General features: G+C 38.5%; 2 protein-coding genes across 4 annotated transcripts; one reads left to right on the plus strand and one right to left on the minus strand.

Annotated features, from left to right (window-relative positions):
- The first annotated feature begins 8,388 nt into the window (after positions 1 to 8,388).
- LOC105736555 (uncharacterized) lies at positions 8,389 to 11,990 on the plus strand. Its single transcript, XM_086907398.1, has 10 exons — positions 8,389 to 8,494; positions 8,587 to 8,694; positions 8,799 to 8,898; positions 9,044 to 9,138; positions 9,466 to 9,585; positions 9,644 to 9,976; positions 10,210 to 10,373; positions 10,449 to 10,607; positions 11,433 to 11,597; positions 11,684 to 11,990. Exons 3-10 carry the CDS (start codon positions 8,830 to 8,832, stop codon positions 11,836 to 11,838), a joined length of 1,260 nt encoding a protein of 419 aa, XP_086763524.1. The 5' UTR covers positions 8,389 to 8,494; positions 8,587 to 8,694; positions 8,799 to 8,829; the 3' UTR covers positions 11,839 to 11,990.
- Positions 11,807 to 14,757, minus strand: GlyRS (glycine--tRNA ligase). 3 transcript variants are annotated; one of them, XM_086907397.1, is made up of 5 exons: positions 14,539 to 14,757; positions 14,423 to 14,485; positions 12,502 to 14,182; positions 12,228 to 12,415; positions 11,807 to 12,147 (listed from the first exon to the last, which is right to left on the minus strand). In XM_086907397.1, exons 2-5 carry the CDS (start codon positions 14,480 to 14,482, stop codon positions 12,037 to 12,039), a joined length of 2,040 nt encoding a protein of 679 aa, XP_086763523.1. In that variant the 5' UTR covers positions 14,483 to 14,485; positions 14,539 to 14,757; the 3' UTR covers positions 11,807 to 12,036. The 3 variants fall into 3 exon arrangements, with proteins under 3 accessions (XP_086763523.1, XP_086763522.1, XP_003697406.2); XM_086907396.1 differs by having other exon boundaries at positions 14,718 to 14,751; XM_003697358.4 differs by having other exon boundaries at positions 14,423 to 14,707.
- Between the last annotated feature and the right edge of the window lie 365 nt (positions 14,758 to 15,122).

Here is a 15,122-nt window from a genome sequence, read left to right on the forward strand (position 1 = left end):
TGAACGATAACGTTGTTCGTTTCTCTCTCGAAATTATCGTAACAATTTTAACAATTTTATCCCGAAGATAAAAATTCGCGGGGGGGAATGTGGTGCGGCATCTTCAATAAAGATCGGTGAAAAATTTTGGAATCGGCGGGGAAGGGAGAAAGAGAGAGAATTGGAAGGAGTAAGAACGGTAGGAGAGGGTGCGTGTGTGTGTGTGTGTGTGAATCGAACGAGATCGAGCTCGAGCACGGCATTCCTTTAGAAGAAGTCACGTCGGGCTGGTTTCGGTTAAGGGGGATCGAGGTAGCGCTCGGTAACGTTTCGCGTTACGAAAACGTACAAGCGTTTTAGCGGCTCGCAACGACAGGGGCCGCAATTTCACCACCACGGAGCCATTAACATTGTTGTAACGCGGGTGGCGGCGTTGTCGGGAACCGTAAGATCGCTTGACTTTAATTTTAATTTAAAATCGTTGCGCCCGACGAGGAAGGACCACCTACGATCAGTAAGGAGGTCTGTCTCGCTTGAACAGAGGAGAGAAGAGGAGCGAGGCCGGCCAGTTCACTCACGGGCTTTTCGTTCCAACGGCTTAGAGTTCAATTCGAGTAGATCGATGAATTGAAAAGGAAAACAATTCCCCCTCTCTCTCTCTCTCTCTCTCTCTCTCTCTCTCGAGAAAGAGAGAAACGCGTGGAGGATACACGCGGCTCGTCTAGCGATGAAAAGGAACCTGGATCGAGGAAGGGTCACGGTGAGGAAAGGAAACGAGGAGCCTCGTTTCGAAGGATCGTCGCTTACGATCGGTCACGAAAATGGAACGGCGACGCGGAAAAAAGTATTTGATACTGGAGGAACGAGAAGAATATTTGGACAACACTTGGAACACGAAACGGAGTATTTGTTCGAGACTCGACAACGATCGGAAGCCATCAACGGCACGAGCCGAGCCGTTCTCCAGGTAGCGGCGCGGCCGAGTCGGAGGCGGATGGTCATTGTTAAGACCTCCCACTGGGACCGCGACTCCTTGTCATCGCTCACATCCGTCCGTGGCGAGGGAACAGTCACAACACGGCCGCGAGTGACGAGAAAATGCGTAATTACTTCGTGGTAATGCGCGATTCCCGTCCCCATCCATATACGGATACATCCTTTTAAAACTCCTCGCGAAATGGAAAACGGGGGAGTGGATATCGAGAGCGGAACATTATTAATACACTAATAAAGGAACGGAGACGAATATGATACGATCGATGCCTCGATTTGACGAAGAAATACGATCGCGTTTCGTAAATCTCGTCGATTCGTTAAGTTAAGCTCGTCGTATTAACCAGTTGGTGAGCGATAAACGCCCCCTCACCCCGCGAAAGGATTAGAAACCACGCGCCCTCTCGCGCAGAGAGGAGATCGAATCGAGGAATAAATACTCGATAATAAGCACAATTTATAAAGCAGTTAGAGAGAGAAGATTTTCATAAATCGTCGTATCAACGCCCGGCTTTAAATATCTTCTCTTCTCCACGCCGCCCCATTGTACCGTCCAACAGCAACACAACGAGCCTCTTCTAAACCCCGGCACCCTCCTCTCCGCCCCACCGATTCGCACAGCAAGCGCGATTCATCGTTGGGATATAAATCGGCAGCCTCTCCGCGGCGTGTCGTGCGTGGACGAGGTGCATCACCGCCTACCGCCACGCACAGTTGCATACATCAGGGGCGGGGAACGCCGTGTGAGGCGCATCAACGCCACCTTCAACCGCGCCTTTTAAATCGCAATTTTCCACGCGCCAACGAACTCCTCGTCATCGAGGGGACGAGACGCGATGAGATATTTTAATACGAGAGACGGGATTGGAATTTCAGAAATTTCCATTCCATCGAGCCTCCCGTTTTATCGCAGATTGCGCGCGATTCCTCTCCCGACTATCTCCTCGTCCCGGATGATTCCAGGATGAGGAGTGAACGGAACGGTGTGAAATGCGAACGATCGGTATCGTGGACGCACCTGCCAGGATACACGGGTGAGCCGCCGTTTTACCCGCCGATTTCTTATTTTCCACGCTCGAGCGTGGGCCTTTTATCGCGAGCCAGCTCTATAAAATAGGCCGCGTGCGGAGCAAAGAGGAATCGTAACCCCGGATTCCCGCTTTAAACGAATTTATTTTATCGGCCTGTGCGGAACACGTGCGTCTCGTCCTGACGAGTTTCATCGGAGATACTTGGACTCGAGATGACTTTCAACCTCTCTCTCTCTCTCTCTCTCTTTCTCTCCACCCCCACGTTCGCGCGCCACTCTCGAGGGATTTTGCCCACGTGCAGCGTCGTCCACCCACGGGGGCCGATACAATGAGAAGCGGGATTTATGCCACGACTCGTGCTAATATAAAGGCCAATTTATTTCGTACACGTACGAGAGAAGGAGGAGGAGGGGACGGGTGTCTATCCCCTCGCTCGGTGTCGCATTCCTGTTTTCCCTTTTTTCTTTTCTTTTTCGGCACAGGGCTCGCAACACGGCAGCGAAATTTATAAACCGATAACTTTCTACAACGCTTTTCGAATTTATCGCGAAAACAATGTTCAGACAAAGCTGGCAAGTCCGATCCCCTCCCCCACTGTTGCTACGTCAATTGGTACGCGTTTTCTCCTTGTTATCTCCCCTTCTGGTTCTGCGCTACTATTATTGCTAGTTTCTTTTTCCCGGCGATCGGAGAAGGAGAGATTGGAGGATTAGAATTTCCATACATATAGCGAATCGATGGCTACGAACAATGGAATTTTCGAGTAGAGGCGAAGGATAAGAAGGGGATAGAAATCCCGTGAAGAATGGGAATACGCGGTGGGTCTGGTGACGAGGAAAGGAACGATCGTTGCCTTACGTTCAGCCTCGGGGTTCCAAGGGTGGCTCGGTAATTTATTTCCATCGCGTCGGGATTTCCAAGCATAACGGCTGCAGTATTTGGTTAATATGATTTCTCCAAGTGGTAGTTAAATTTTAAACAGGGAAGGGGTTTAACGGTGGCGCTTACGAGTGTTATGTAAATATAGGCCTCTGGATGGAAAAGGAGGGAGGGGGGGGGGGGAGGACGATCGTTTGGACACGAGCAACGATAGGACTAACTACCGATTCCGAATATCCCCCGCCTCGAGAAGCATCGTACGTTCGTGTGGGAGAAGGGACTCTCGTTTCCCCGAGAGAGAAATATATTCGTGTTTCTTATTTAGGAGGAGGAATTAATCGAGAAAAAATGGTGTATTTTATTCGTTCGATTTACGACAACGAACAAGGAGGGGAAAAATTTGAAAGATACGCGTGTTTCGTGATACAGAAACGATCGCACTTGGTGATAAAACCACTCTTTTCATATTCCATGCGTTATTGTCGTGCAGAGTAAGCGGCAGTAAGGCAGGATAAGAAGTAGACAACAATAGGATCGTGGGTTCGTAGGATCGGGGAAATGGTCACGGTCGTGAAATCGTGATCGGAAGAAAATCCGATCCGTGCGATAAATTATTGGAGAAAAGAGTCGAGGGATCCTCGCTCGAATCGAGATTCGTGGAACGGCGTTCCTCCCCCGAGAGGAGGGAAAGGAAGGAAGGAAGGAAGGAAGGAAGGAAGGAAGGGGGCCGAATGCGCGCGGTCTAACGAAGCGAGTGGTCACCCTCGTGGCCTAACTAACGACCCGACCACTTTAAACTGTAACTTGTTCGGGACGTGTTGGCTGGGTTACGTGGGCATCGAAACAATGCGGCTGATGGACAATACTTATTAGTTTCGGAGGTGGGCGAGCATGCTCCTTCCCTCCTTCTCCACGTCGTTGTACCCCATTGTACAAGTTGAAGGTATGAAACGAGGCAGGCGAAACGCCTACAAGTCTGACAAGGTGCCAGCGCATCACTCCTGAAGTACACGAAACCTGGCCTGGAAGGCGAAACAAAATCCGAATAAAAATCCGACAACGGATTTCCCGACTCACCGCGATTAATTCCCTCCCCCTCCCCCCCCCCCCCCGCCCCGAATCTCGTTTCGACCACTCCCTCGAAACCCACCAACCGTTCCTTCACCCCTCCCCCTCGTATTCTTTTTCACGGACTATCGAAGAAGAAAATTACTTGTTCAATTCCCCTACACTTGTTCCCTCGATCGTCGAGGGAAGATCGTTCTTCCTCGAACATCCAAGCGTCGTTACCGATAACCCTAATTTTACCATTAACCGTGTTTAAGATTCATAGTGACGCTGTCCTGTCGGCGAGACAATGAGAGAGAGAGAGAGAGAGGTGGCGCGCCAAACAACCAACGCGCCAATCCTCGACTATCGGGATTAACCGAGGGAACAAAGTCGATACCGACGGTCGATAAATCAAAGCTCGCGACCGGTTCGAGAGGAGGAGGAGTGGGTATTAAGCCCGTATCGCATTACGCGGAAAATAGGCCGTCGAATATTTGGACCGCGGAACGGACCAGTCGGACCAGTCCCCGGTGGGGTCTCCGTCTGCCGAGGATGCGACCGACCGAATCATGAATAAATTTTAACGAGATTGCGCTCGGGAAAGAGAGAGTGGAGCACCTTGGCGAGCGTGCACCACTATACTCGGCCTTCCTCTTCTCGCCGGAGGAAGATAAATCAAGCCGCCTAATCAGACCGCTTCATCGAGCCCGCTTTTTGAGAAGTTATAAACGGGGTGGAATATCGAACGAAACGATAATACGTCTTGGCGGAGAGAAGAAGAAGAAGAAGAAGAAGAAGAAGAAGAAGAAGCAAAAAAATGGCCGATCTAAAATTGAATAACGACGGTTAAGGGGATTTTTCTTTGCCCGGTTAAGAAGAGGGTTAAACGATCTCTCCCCGTTATATCAAGGAAGAAAGGATAAAAATCGTGTTCGAAAAAATTCGCGCGCACCTCGTCGATGTGTGCGCACACGGACGAAAGATCAACTCTGGCTGTGTGTGGTCTAAAGAGATAGCTAATCGGTGCTTTTCGGGGACATTGGAGCCAATTTCGGCAAGTCCAAGTCGCGCGACCAACCTTAATGAATAGCGTTTAATTAAAGCCTATAAATCCGCACCCCGCCGTTCGAATCCTGTTCCCAGAGAGGGTTTCGAGATGGAGAAAAGAAAAAGAAGAGGAAGAAGAGGAGGAGGAGGAGGAGGAGGAGGAAGAGGAAGAAAGAAGAGAACGAGGTGAAAAACTGTCGAACAGAGACACGGGCGAACAAGATGCTTCTCTCGAGCGCGCGATAAAATTTCTGGAATGTGTCGAGCTCGTTTAGGGACACGGGACGACTTTGTAGTTGGTAAGTTGGAACTTTGTTAACGGCTACGAAACATCATTGTCAACCGCGTGATTCTTTTTTCGGCCAATTCGAAAAAACGAAAAAGACCAAATAAAATAATTCGTTTGCGCGCGCAATTCGAATCGCACGGCGACGGGAAGAACGGGAGGGATGGAAATGGTAAGGATTAAATCAGCAATTTACAATTTATAACAAGGTATACACCGTCATTAATTACCTGTATCATCTTATCGGCAATTTATTCGATAACCTTGTACAAGCGAATGCACTTAATGAGCCGAGATGTTTAATAGTTTTTTACAGAGGGATGGGCAAAACCGGATGGAGCAAGTTTAGAAACAGCTCGTAAAATCCTACACAAAGTGACGGGGCGCGAACGTGATGACGCAATATGGCGAGGGGGTAAAAAAAACGAGACAAAGTGGGCCGGTGCACCGAATAAATTGTAAGGGAACGGACGTATTGGTGTGATCGTGGCTCTCGAACTCGTATAACAGATCGCGTATAACACGGACGAATATTTATGCAAATGAAAGCGTAAAACGGTCGCGATACAATTTACCTTGGTCGTTATCGTATCTTGGTTTATTATCGCACGGGGCGGCCCGGTAAACCAAGGGAACGGTTAAATGCGTCTTCTCGTGAGACTGCGTCTAGGAAGAGACTTTTAATTGCCACCGCTGTAAGGCAACGGATAACGTATCTTCTCTTCTTTTCTTTTCCTTTTTTTTTTTCTTTCTTTCTTTCCTTTTTCTTTTTTTTCCTTTTTTCCTACCCTTTTCGCCCCTGGAAAGGGATTAAGCATCGAGCAGCATATCTGACGTGTTACTCGCGATCACGCGACCACGTTACGTTAACCGTGCTCGAAACATGCTATCCATTGCCAAGTTTGAAGCTGTGGGGGTCGTTTTTGCTCCGATTAAAGTTATCGGCTTGTAATACGTGAAATGTTCATTGGTAGATAACGTTGTTCACGCGGTGGATGAAAATGCCGTTTGCACGCTAGCTGTGTGTACAGCTGCTCTGTCGAGGAGACTGAAATTTAGTATAATTCATCGGTAGATAATGCTCGTTAAGATAAGCGGTCTTCTTTAATTTTCATAAATTTTCCTCCTCCTCCTCCTCCTCCTTCTCCTTTTTCCTCCATACGTTTAACTCGTGTTGAAACATTTTTTCAAAAGTAAAACCTCTCGTACACCTCTCGTTGATACGAGTTAAGAACGATTAAAGACACGCGAATGACGAACAGTAGTAGCTGTGTACGTGGTAAGTAATTGTAAATTCCTATATACAATACTGGCAAACTAATTTGCCAAGTCAGCCAAGAAGTGGCTGGCCAACGGTGTGATTTTCTTTCTTTCTTTTTCTTTCTCTTTTTTTTTTTTTTAAATCCTACGTCTGTGGATCCCTCGCTCACCTACGCAGGTAGCTGCACCCTGTAACTGTAGAGCGGCTCCGAACCATGTCCGCCACTCTCGTCGAGTGACTTTTCGTTTACGAACCAGAGGTTGCCCGAGTCTTTTAACCACGTACCACTAAACGTTTCCACGAAACCAACCAACCAACGTTTGCGAATCACGAAGACGACCCGTTTAACGGTAACATCGCGGGCGCAAATAGAAATTATTTTTTTTTTTTTTTTTTTTCGTTTGGCCGAGTTATTTTTCAGACGAACGATCGATGAAATGGGATGGCGAACGTTTGCATCAATGGGTTAAAAAAAAAAAAAAAAGAAGAAGAAGAAGAGACGAAACGATTCTCTTCTGATACGCTAGCGAACGAAGCTCGACATCGTTATAATATGACGAAAAAAAAAAAAAAAGAAGGAAGAGACGAGGAACGATGTTGTCTTAACCCAGAAAGAGACGAAATCGTTCTCGTTCCCTTTGTTTGCGTATCCTTTGTTTCATCGTCGTATAAAATTAGATCGGTGTCTCGTAACAGAATTGAGATACGCGGAATATTCTCCGTGGGAATAAGAAATGATAATGCACGACAACCGCGTGTGTCACTCGGCGGACGGGTTGCAAACGAGTCGAGGAGAATCGATTCGATACGTACTTCTCTGGGAGGGTTGAACGAACAAAGAGGAAGAAAGGAGAATCGTAAAAGGACCCCACCCTTTTTTGCGGCCCAAGGGGAGGGGGGGGGAGGCTGCGTTGGTCCTTTTTCCTCTCTCTCTCTCTCTCTGAGAGCCACTGTGGATAATTGGAACCGCACCCACGAACTCGTGGCTTCGGTCCTCGCCTTTTTCTCTCTCCTATCCTTTTATCCCTCTCTATTCCTTTCTCAGTACCTTTAAAATACCTTTAAAACAATGCAACGCTCGCCCAAATAGAGAGATCCTTTGTGCGCGGAGAAGTGCAGGGAAATGATTTCCGCTCCCTCGTTTTTAAGCATTTGCTTGTAAATACTCACGGGTGGTCCTCGAGATTTGAAAGAAAGAAGTCTGCGAAATACCTGCACTTTGCCCGATACTCGATTAAATGGATACCCTTCTCTCGGTGAGAAATAAGGGGTTACTACTATCACCAGCCTCCTCTGTATCTTTGCATGAAATCGGCGAACGTGTATTTGTGTTGGTAGAAAGGATAAAGAAAAACCAGCCGAAATTCGTCCCGTGTCCTCTTTAATGCACGATATATTCCAGACTCACCGACACAGTCGATAAACCTTTCTTCGATGGCCTTCCTAAAAGTTTTGATTTGTCATTGAGTTAAATACAGATACATTGCAGATCGGTATGTTAAAAATTAGAAATTCGTTCACGTAAATGCGTGACGTTCATTTGTTTCTCGAGTATGAAATATTTGCAAATCGTTATGTGACGTTTGAAAATGTAGATGTAATAATTTAACCTTTTATTTTTTTTTATGTATAAAACTTTCCTTAACTTTTCTCTCTTTTTATTTTTTTTTTTTTTCATTTTCAAACGAAAAATGGCTTCAAACAGATCTGTTTATCAAAATTCTTCAACCTTGATCAACATTTGTATAAACGACGATTTGAAATATCGTAATTCAAGCGAGTCGAATGTAGATTGCAAAAATAAGCAGAAATTTTACAAGTATTATAATTATCCAACATTCCTAATAATATCTAATCTTTGGGAAAAAATTCATTCATTGACAGGGAAGATATATGTAAAAATGATTCATCATCGACCTATTACACATCGTGCGAAAGCAATTTGAAGGAACAGGAAAATTCAAAAATGTAACGTTCTTAATGATAACAATAATAAAATAATAAATTGAAAAATTTCTCCAAATCTAATCTGCCGTATATAATAAAAAAAAAAAAAACAGCCTCGAAGAAAAGGAACCGTTCGAATCTATCAGTGCTCCGCTCTCCCAATGTTACAACATCGCAGAAACGGATCCTCTGGTCGAAGAGTTACTTAGACAACTTCCCAGGTAATATTTCACGCATCGCGTGAAGAAGGGCGGGACGTATAGAGAACGATAAGAATAAGTAAGAATAGAAAATGAAAGGACGATTGGTGGATCGTGATCGACAGAACGACAGACGACTATCGCAAACACTGGGAAATGGTACTGCACTGCGAGAGGGCCGCGTTTCCAAGGACGGAGTCGAATTTGCCCCTGCCCTCGAGGGAGGTACGTATATCAGCGGAGGAAAGCCCGGCGAATTCAAAAGCCGAGAACTCAATTAACCCGAACGGCTAGAACTCAATTACGAATGTCGGTCGGCGGGAACGAATGCGGTGGCCGGTAATTAAAAAATTAAAATTATTATGCCCAGGCCCGTTTCTACTGGCACTTGTACTCAACCGCGGTGAAAAACTCGCGTATGTACCAAAAACAAGTGAATCACGCTCTCCTCGTTACGTTGGCCAAGTAAGAATCTAATGGTTAATTCATTGAAATGATATTATACGTACCTACGTATCATCCTTGATTCGATGAATTTTGAATGATCGTAGAATCGATGTAATTGGAGTATACATACATATATATGTATACATACATGTATACATACATATATATATATATATATATAATCGTGTATAGAAGTAGCGATACGATATTAAATCTGTCTTTTGAATTCTTTGTTCTTCTTGTGATACACGTGAATCGCCATGCACGATTGGTGAAAATGCAATAATACGAGAAATCATTTATAGGATATATCTGATACAGAGAAATGCATTTTCATTGTCACAGACTTGTACACAGTGAGAAACAGAAGAAATATATCAGCGTTTGGGAGCAATTAATACGTTTACAAACGTTCGATCGAATTAATCGAAAAAATTTGATCATTCATCTGGAAAAAATTATATGGTAAATTAATATTAATACATTTAAAAAATATCTATTGAAAAATTTATTTTACGTGTAGTAATATCATACATTGTAGTAAACAGACTAGATTAAGATCTATTTGTCTGGAAGGTTTATCATTAACGCCAGACGAAGGTATACGACTATTATTGGCATTGCACAATTCCCGTAAAACAATAAAACACGTATATTGTTGGCGTGCGTTTGAAAAAATGGTAGACCTCACGGTGGATACTGTTCATCACTTCAAATCAGGATTTTATGCGAACAAAAAAATCAAAAAAAGCGACTGGCTTCGCGCAATCGGTTGTTTGGAATTTCTCACCACTTTGTCGATAAATTACGCATACATAGCGACACCCACAGGAGATTTACTCGTCTGTTTGGCCAAGTATTTAATCTCTTTTTATCGTTTTAATTTAAATTACGATATCACTTTAAGTTTAAAAATATAGTAAAACTTATCCCAAAAATCGATTTCAAAATCTTTCGTATAAAACCTTATTACATACATGTGTATGTAATGATATATTCGCTTAATCGAATACTGTAGACCTTTCTATTAAAATATATAAATATATATGAATAAATTTTGAAAATCAATCACATTTACGATAATTGTAGAAAACTTAGAACAAATTGGCATTGGTTACAACTATTATGTTTAGAAGAAGAAATTTTGCAAAGAACTGAAGATGGAGGTTATGTTGAAAAAGTCGTGATACCAGACAGAGCTTGGAAAGCAGCACATTTTTGGGCACCAGTACTGAAAGTACAATATGCTATTAGTATGAATGAATTTCACAATAATTGATACGTAACATTAAATGTATATAAAAAATAATTGTTTTTTTTCTTTTCAGTAGGAATACCAGAATACGATATTCACAAAAAATTTTTTACAAAACACACTCCAATTCATACTTTTGCACTATCGACGAGTATCGATTTGAGATTTCGACAACCATGGTATATCGATTGCACAATTAAAACACTTTGTACGTGGTATTCAGATACTTTAGGTAATTGAAAAACAAAATTATTTATTCTATAAAAAGCCATTATTTTATTTTTTTCAATTTATTATCTCTTTTCATTTTAATTTTATTTTAATACATAAATCATTATTAAAACGCAGGATACGTTTTTAATAATTTTTTTTATCTCATATCTAATATCTCTTATCTTTTTATCGTTATTTTTAACGTTATTATTATTATTATTATTATTAATTTTTATTTGTGTTAAAACAAAAGTGAGAAAACAAAGAAGAAAAGGAAAAATAGGATAAAAATATTGAAATCATCGCCATCTCTCGAATACGAAAGACATCTCTTTAAAAAGGATAAGATAAGATAAGAATTAAATATCAATGCCATCTTTTAAATGTTATTAGCATTAAAAGATGGCAGTGACAGCTAATTCTTATTCTATTTTATCTTTTTTTGAAAAGATATCTTGGATATTCAAAAGATAACGCTAACGACCAATTCTTACTTTATATCTATCTTTCTCCTATTATTTTCTATCTTTTTTACACGTGTTTTGCAATATTCTGAACATGGCGCTGATTTTAATATTTTTATTCTATCTCTATTCTTATTTTTGCTATTATATTCTTCTTATCTATATTTTCTTTACAAAATTTATATTTGAATATACATATTTGAATTATTTTCAAATATTTTTATAAATTTTGTTATTCATATTTGTTATATTTTAATTTTTTACATATATTTCTTTTTATTATTATCATATTTTTACTTTATATATTTACCATATATTATTTTTTATTAAATTATATATAATTATGCGTAATAAAATAATCATTATTAATATTTATATAGTATATCTATGTCTGCAATTATGGCATAATCGACAGAATTTGGACACTCAATTAAGACGACTATTTCTTTATTTACCATCGCTCAGAGTTTTCGAATTTATTGGTGAAATTCGAACGTTGAAAACACTTTGTGCAATGTGCTGTCAAATACGATCTTGTCGTTGCAGTAATTATTTAATAAACAACAATACATATTAAATAACAATATATATTAAGATATATCAAAAACTATTAATTTTTTTCGCTTTTCAGACGTTTATCACGTTAATATGCAACTTCAAGATGTTATACACAATGATTTTGAAAAAGAGAAATGGATAAAAAGTGTAAGATGTATGATGATTTGTTTTAAGCACGATTTTGATAGAATGGGGGTTAAATTCAATATTGATTTTTATTGTTGTTGATCAATATTCGTATATTATTAATTATCAAAGATTTCTAAAAGTCAAAATCTCAGTTTTAATAATTAATTATTATTTGTGCAAAATAGCATAAAAGTAAATGCCTATAAAATGCACGTTATATAAATATAAAATAAAAATTACTATTATAGTAATTTGTTTATAATTTTATGTCGCAAATAATTTAAATACTTCGTATTATTATGCTTCCGTCGTTTCTTGTTGTTCAAATTTCGGATATTTTTCTTCGACTTCCAACCATGTAAGTTTGCCATTGGATAAATTTTTTACTATTTCGGGAATTTGATCCAACTGCAATTTGTAATAAACAATAACTTAACTTTTTTAAACTTTTTATATTTTTATAGAACTACTTTAAAGTATTTACTCACATTTATCCTAACTTGTCCCATACTATCTCGTTCACGGAGTGTAGCAGTATGAGGAGTTTTTAAAGTATCAAAATCGATAGTAATACCAAATGGTATTGCAATTTCATCCGTTCGAGCGTATCTACGTCCAATACTACCAGAAGAATCGTCTACTTTATGCGAAACATCTACTTTTGTAAGATTCTGAGCTATACATAGTAAGCAATATTTAAAATATATTATAAATTTCAATTTTTAAAAAGCTCAACAAATTTAAAAAAATCATTATACATACACAACTGTTTTACAAATGGTACAAATTCGTTATTACCACTAAGCGGTAATACCGAACATTTTAAAGGAGCCACAACTGGTGGTAAACTGAAATAAGTTCGTTTTTCGTCTCCTTCTCTTGCTTTAAAGTTATGTTCAAAAATAGCATACATAATACGACCAATACCAAAGGATGGTTCAATTACAGAAGGAATTATTTCTTCTACATGTACAGTTTTTTGATATCGTTTTACTTCGATCATATTTTTCGTAATTTTTACTATGGAACCATTTGAAAGTCTTAATTCAGTTTCTCCACTTTCATTTATTTCAGTTTCTATAGCATTAATATTATTCTCAGTTAATGCTGCTAAAGCATCTTGTACTAATTTACTATCTTTTTTAAACATTTTTCCAATGATAACTTTATTTGATACTATTTCACATACATCAACATTTTTTGGTGCTGGCAATTTTTTTTCTGCTACTAATTTTACTCCAGTAGCTTTTGTATGTTGTGTAAGATCATAAGCAGAACGATCTGCACAGCCAACACATTCTATCCAACCATAAGAAGTTAAACATTCAGCATCCCAACAATCACATGCATAATGAGCCATTTCATTTCCCATATGTTGACGAAAACGTAATTTTTTCGGATCAATTCCAACTTTAATTAAAAATAAATAAATTCTACCCATAAAATATCCTAATGTTTCATTAGCTATAAGTTTACTTAACACAGCATCACCTAAAGTCATATGCTGTGCACTCTTTCCATCCATTTGATTACAAGCAGAATGTAACAATACACTTAGATCTTTTACAGTTTCAAATTTGGGATGACTTTTATTATTAGGATCACAAAAATGTTCTATTTCTGCCATAGTAAATTCTCTTACTCTTAATAGACCAGATCTAGGAGAAATTTCATTACGGAATGCATTTCCAATTTGAGCTGCAGCAAATGGTAACTTATCTTGATTAAATGCAAGTAATCGTTTAAAATTTACAAAAATACCCTGAGCAGTTTCTGGTCTTAAAAATCCTTTCACAAGTCCAGAAGGACCAATTTGAGTTCCAAACATTAAATTAAATTCTATTGGTTCTGTTAGATCATTTCCAGTAATTGGGGATTTTATGTTGAATTTAGACAAAATTGTAGCCATTTCATCCTTAGTCATTCCATCTAATCTAATAATAATATTTTTACATTCTACTTTTGTATTTTCATTTATCTTTTTATCACTAATCACTTTTTCTAAATATGATTTAATCAAATGATCTAATCTAAAACATTCTCCTGTTTTCACATCTTTTACCATTAAGTCTGCAAATCTTTCTACATGTCCAGATGCTTCCAATACAGGTTCTGGTGTTAAAATAGAACAATCTACTTCTAACATTTGTTCTTCTAATATAAAAAAACTTCTCCATGTATTTAATAAATTTGTTTTTAATGCACAACCCATAGGACCAAGATCAAATTGACCACTAATTCCTCCATAAATAGCAAAGGATTGATCATAAAAAAATCTACGCTTCAAGAGATCTTCCATTCTTGCTCTATCAAATGTTATTGTTTCTAAAAAAGACAATTCTTTCTCTTCTAACAATTTTTTTCGAAGTTTAAGCTCAACAACTGCTTTTTTAATGTCCAATTCTGGAGCTCCATCAAATTTAAGTTTTCGCACATAGTCACCCTAGAAATATATAAAATAATCAAATAATATAATATCAATAAAAATAAAATTAATATTTAACAATTTATTTACATATATAATAATAAAAAATTTTTAAATTTAATAATGTTATTGATAGAAAGATCTATCTATACGATAGAAAGATCACATGTCTATGATCTTTGTGATGACAAAATATAAAATATATTATATCTTTAAATATATTTAATAATAAATAATGATTATCCATATGGCATTTACCTGTTCCTTTACACTATCTCGAAGAGGAGACAAGATTTCTTCAATCTTTGGATCCGACATATCCTGTAAAATTTGTATTTTCACTTTACGATCCTTTTTTTTCGTACCCCACTTACTGAAATCAGTTAACCTAGCAGTGACAGTAAATTTTCGAAGCAACTGTTTATAAATTGTATTATGTTTGCATATAGTATGTGTGACTTTTTTGCAAACAAGTCGTAAGTTACACGAGATAAACTGCATTTACGTTACTTTCCACTGTACTAACTTTCAAATCGACTATGATTCCACTTACTTGAAACTATCTCTTGGATCTTGGTTTTGAATAATACAATACTGTCGGCGGTAAAATTGATGATATTTAAAATTATTTTATGAAACTTTAAAGTGAAAAAAATAAAATAGAAGAAATTTTTCATTATTAAATATCAATTAATTATATTTTGCATGATATAATTTCATATAAACGTAAAAATAAATAATATTAAATAATAATAATTTTTATAAATACGATATATATATATATTTTTTTTTATTTATTTTTATATTTTTATGATAGCACCAATAATATAAATAAAAACCATTTTTATCTATAACGGTATTCTTATATTTTTTTCATAAAGAATATATTTCAAAACAAATAACATTATGTAGAATGAAAAAAATAAAAAATACACAATATGACGCGCATACGCAAATA

The sequence above is a fragment of the Apis florea genome, unplaced genomic scaffold (assembly GCF_048593485.1).
Source record: "Apis florea isolate Af1SG1 unplaced genomic scaffold, ASM4859348v1 contig_2897_pilon, whole genome shotgun sequence".
Taxonomy (NCBI): Eukaryota; Metazoa; Arthropoda; class Insecta; order Hymenoptera; family Apidae; genus Apis; species Apis florea.

What these genes read in the sequence shown, in the direction of transcription:
- LOC105736555 (XM_086907398.1), top strand. Translation starts at nt 8,830, where the DNA reads ATGGTACTGCACTGCGAGAGGGCCGCGTTTCCAAGGACGGAGTCGAAT. An exon ending in TGCCCCTGCCCTCGAGGGAG is followed by an intron (nt 8,899 to 9,043) that starts GTACGTATATCA and finishes TATTATGCCCAG; the next exon opens with GCCCGTTTCTACTGGCACTT. An exon ending in AATACGATCTTGTCGTTGCA is followed by an intron (nt 11,598 to 11,683) that starts GTAATTATTTAA and finishes TTCGCTTTTCAG; the next exon opens with ACGTTTATCACGTTAATATG.
- GlyRS (XM_003697358.4), bottom strand. Translation starts at nt 14,665, where the DNA reads ATGCAGTTTATCTCGTGTAACTTACGACTTGTTTGCAAAAAAGTCACA. An exon ending in ACCATTTGTAAAACAGTTGT is followed by an intron (nt 12,416 to 12,501) that starts GTATGTATAATG and finishes TACTATGTATAG; the next exon opens with CTCAGAATCTTACAAAAGTA. An exon ending in TGGGACAAGTTAGGATAAAT is followed by an intron (nt 12,148 to 12,227) that starts GTGAGTAAATAC and finishes TACAAATTGCAG; the next exon opens with TTGGATCAAATTCCCGAAAT.